The sequence below is a fragment of the Anopheles aquasalis genome, chromosome 2, assembly GCF_943734665.1.
Source record: "Anopheles aquasalis chromosome 2, idAnoAquaMG_Q_19, whole genome shotgun sequence".
NCBI lineage: Eukaryota > Metazoa > Arthropoda > Insecta > Diptera > Culicidae > Anopheles > Anopheles aquasalis.
This window is the reverse complement of record NC_064877.1, coordinates 73,118,147-73,122,274: the sequence shown is the minus strand read 5'-3', so window position 1 is coordinate 73,122,274 and position 4,128 is coordinate 73,118,147. Positions and strand designations below refer to the sequence as shown.

The following is a 4,128-nucleotide window of genomic DNA, read 5'->3' as shown; positions in this document are numbered from 1 at the left end:
TCGTGATCTGGCGCGCGATCTGGAGAGAGGCAAACGAAGGAGAATAAACAGAAAAGAACGAAGAGCGAGAGAGTGAGAGAGGATCGCGTCGATCGCGCACCGCACACGAGATGCAGGTGAACGAATTTCGCCATCCGATGACACTTGTTGCCAGTGCTGATGGGATGCTAATAATGATGATCATGATGATGACGATGATGATAGCGATGGCGATGATCATGCGTCGCAGGAATGCGCGCGCGAGCTTCTCACCTGCTGCGAGTGTCGCCGATGGCGTTCCGGAAGGTCGCTCAACTCAGCGGACCTCCCCTCGCGGCGATGGTGGCCGCAAGGAGTCCCGTGAACCGATGGTGGTGGCTGGTGCGAACGAACGAACGAACCGCGAACCGCGCGTAAACGAAAGCGAGAGTGAAAAGCGAAGAAAATTATAGTTTTCCTCGCCACAACACTCGCGAGATGGTGAGCGAGGGAGCGAGTGGTCCTTCGAGGAGTCGCCGAGACAGGACAACACGACCGACGACGGTGACCAGTGACCGGTGGTTTGCGTGCCAAGGTATGCTAATTGAAGGATATTGCCCTCGATATGCGGGGCGATCGCACGTAACCGGCAGCAGAGCCGAGTGTTTTTTTTTATGATTACGATGTCGTGGAAATCTTACTTTCGGTTTTCATTTCGGTCAGCACTGCGTTTGCGTCCTGTCGAAGGATTTGAGGACCCCTCTCGGAGGCCTGGGCACAGGGACAGGGATTAGGTGTGCAATCGCTGCGAACCCCAAAAAAAAAAAAGCCGAGGGGTTATGCGGCAATCGGTTGAATGAACGCAAAAGTAGGTCTTTGGCCGACCAGATTTTTCTTGGGGAGCCAGATTTGACCCCGATGGTCCGCTTTCGGTGTATCGATTACAGTACGTCACCACCACCATCGAGGGGGCTCCAGTGTTTTGAGGATATTTTGGGATGTTTTGGATTGTGCGATTGCAGGATGGGGGGAGGGGCTAACAAGAAAGCATGATTAATGCGGTGACTGCCGGGGTTCTCCGGCAGGACCGGTGCGGCTGTGGGTTCTTTATCAGCCACGCATACCGTTCGATGTTGGTGCGGTGTTAAGTAAAACATTTTATTATTCAATTGTGTGCCAAGACGCTAGGCACCGGTCTGTGACACAGATTCGTGGCAGCGTTTAATTGATTGGATGGGGAAATGTAAAGGAAAATGTAAAGGGAAAACCTACGCTGCTTCAGTTTGTTTATTTTTTTGCTGCGTTTCATTATCCAGGATATTGATTACACCCGCTGCTTGTGTGGTCATCGGGAATTATTTCCCGAGGTTAATAATCCTTAAAAGATAGAATGGAATTCTTCTGTATCTTATGGTTAGCTACTTCCAGTTATCATCTTTTTGATACATTCCTTTGCTTTATGGTGTTTTTAAAGTTAATTTGAGTTTCTCTGATAACTCCTTTATTTCCTTTTAATATGCTGCTCTTCCTTTTTTAAATAATTTCAGCAGGAAAACTATCACACAACATTTAATTTAAACTTTTGTTATATTTTTTTTATTTGCGAGTAAAAAAATATCAATTTACTTTAAGTAAATATTTGAACCTACAAAAAGATGTACAATTTCTTAGTTATCATCATTCCTCTATAGAATCCACTGTGTTCCGATGTCCCAACCGCCACCAGCGGATTGCGTGAAGCAGTTCTAATTGCTCCGGACATAATCCCATCGAGAAAGATTTAAACGATCCAAAAGACGAACGCCCGATTCCCCCGTAGCGTGACGCTTGTTTGGCATCGCTAGGCAGGGGTCCACATCGGAAGTGCAATTGCGAAAGACACGGGACGAATCGGGTGCAACCTGCTAGTACGCATGCCTCGGGATTCATTCAGTCGAGTTTCAAGCTTCCTCCTTCCGTGACAGGAAGGACACTGGGAAAAGGACAACTGTTGATTGTTGATGTTGGCGGGGGTGATGCTGGTGATGCTTCTTTGATTTCTATGGGATGTCCTTCGGGTGTCCGGCTATAAAAGGGCTAGGGCAGATGGGAACCGTTATCAGTCTGCTCAGATTGTTCGCTTACGCTGCAATCAAGTGTGAAACCGTTTGAAGGGAACCAACAGGATAGTGATTGAAGTGAATGTGTTTGTGTGGTTTTGAGGAAAGTGTGTTCTGTATTTCCCTCCTGTTCAGTTTAAAGAGTCATGTGACTAGGTTAAGAGTGATTTTCAGCGGCTCATTATTTAAATTCGCTTCTTGTTCTCTTTGTGTTCTAAGTGTTCTTTCTGGGTTTATTAATTCAAAAGAGGCATTTGCAGGTGTGCTGCGAAATGTTGTGTTCCAAGAATTGTTAATTGAACATCTGTTTCTTTAAATGAAAATGCGATAGAATGCTATGAAGACTAATGCTACTTATGCTATTCAATAAATCTCTAGTCGCTCCCTAGACGGTAAATAATATTAAGATAGAACTCTTAGAAGTTTCATAAATATTCTGAAATTGATATTGATTAACGATCTACTCATTATGGCTGTATAATATTTAGTTTTTTGCGTTCTCTTGCTCAAGAGAGCATCTCTTGCTTCTCGTTGTAAAATTCGAAAGAAATAGCAAAACACATCTTGAGTAGTGCTGCTTAGCAATAAGAAACCAATATTCAAAGAAAACATTCATTTCCTTTTCTGCCTCCTGCGAAATAGAATACAATCCAGAAGAAAAACCGTTGACGGTTGTGACAGTCAAATGAGCCCCATCAGCTCAGCAATGGCCAGTCTGTCAGCTTGTCTCTGAGGTTGGCTTTTCGAAGAAACTATCCTTACAGCACTGCCAAGAAAGAAGCCCAACCAATTCACAGCTACCAGTCCGGCAAAGATCCCCCTAGGGCCTGCCTGAGTGCTGAGGCATTTCCCTCCCCATTCCCAAGGACAGTAGTGGCCCTGTTGCAGCCATTCGCTACACTCTTCACGTGTAGTTTGTGTTTTGAGAACAGCAAAAACATTAGGGCAGCAAAAATCCGAAGCATTTGTTAGCGATTGGTTTCAAATTTTCGGGAAACAGTTCCACCCTAACCGTATCGCGGGGAAGCTCGGGCCCAAACTCGTAGTTTAGTGCAGCCTGAACCAATCAGTTCGATTCTAGGCTCCTTCGCTGTTACCATCGGTCATCGGAAGTGTGCTATTGTTTGTGTAATTAGCAAAGGGACGTTGTTGATTTCAAGGCTAATCAAAGCAGGGCTCACCAGAACCAAGAACAGCTCCGATACAAATCGCTAGTCCGTTCCGCGGGAACCGTCATAAGATTTGGTTCTTGACTTTTCCAATCCCTTCAGCCAGTAGCAGGAGCTTCCTTCCTTAAGCTGCACGTAACAGCACGAACGCACTGCCTGGCACACACTTGATTGCAGCGAAAAAGGTGCCCTTCAAATAGTGAAGAAACAGGATTAAAAAAACAGCCAGAAAAAGGATCCTCGTTATCAGCCGCCGTCCCTACGAGCATGGATTTCGACGAGTACCGCAAAAGGGGTAAGTGAAATGGGCGACAGATTAGTGCAATTAGTACGGCGGACAGTCCATTTCTCTAGAAAAGAAACACCTGATACCCTTTCAAAAGAATTGCTTCGCCGGTGGCTCGATGAGGGATTTAGGTCATTTCGTCCGCCGAATTAGTTCAATATTTTACGTCACTAAACACCACGGGGAAAATCAGTTCACGGTCCGCTCTGTGCGCTGTTGCATTTCGTTGTGTAATCCCGTGTTTGAAAGAGAAGATTGATGTGTTAGTCACATCGGTTCCCTTCGAATTGCACGTGCCTCGGACATTGTAAGGTGATTTGTGTATTACATGTCTGGACAATTGAGCCCTGTTTTAGCTGCATTACTGATAGAATGTGAATAGAACATGATAAGAAAGGAAATACACCAGCTACCTTGTGAGATATTTGAAGGAAAACTCAGACAACAAGCGATAACCTTCAAATGTTTCACTCACATGACTCCTGGCTTGTGACGTAGCAGCGACATATCGTGGCGCAATATTGTGCAATAAAACCGACGGACGGATCGATTTGCGAGGATAACCTCTAATCTGCGTGCCTCATCAAACGCACCATTCATTTGAATCAATTTAGAA

The 4,128-nt window shown here is 45.4% G+C and overlaps 1 protein-coding gene across 6 annotated transcripts in view; it reads left to right on the top strand.

Moving 5' to 3' along the window:
• The first annotated feature begins 2,122 nt into the window (after positions 1-2,122).
• Positions 2,123-4,128, top strand: part of LOC126573177 (histidine decarboxylase) — a 6,655-nt gene continuing 4,649 nt past the window's right edge. For 2 of the 6 annotated variants that reach the window (XM_050233105.1, XM_050233109.1), the window contains exon 1: positions 3,207-3,521. In XM_050233105.1, coding sequence (XP_050089062.1) covers positions 3,494-3,521 — 28 coding nt within the window. In that variant the 5' untranslated portion in view covers positions 3,207-3,493. Of the gene's footprint in view, positions 2,165-2,344; positions 2,450-3,204; positions 3,522-4,128 lie in introns of those variants that run through there. The other 4 variants (XM_050233106.1, XM_050233107.1, XM_050233108.1 and 1 more) reach the window with 4 other exon arrangements.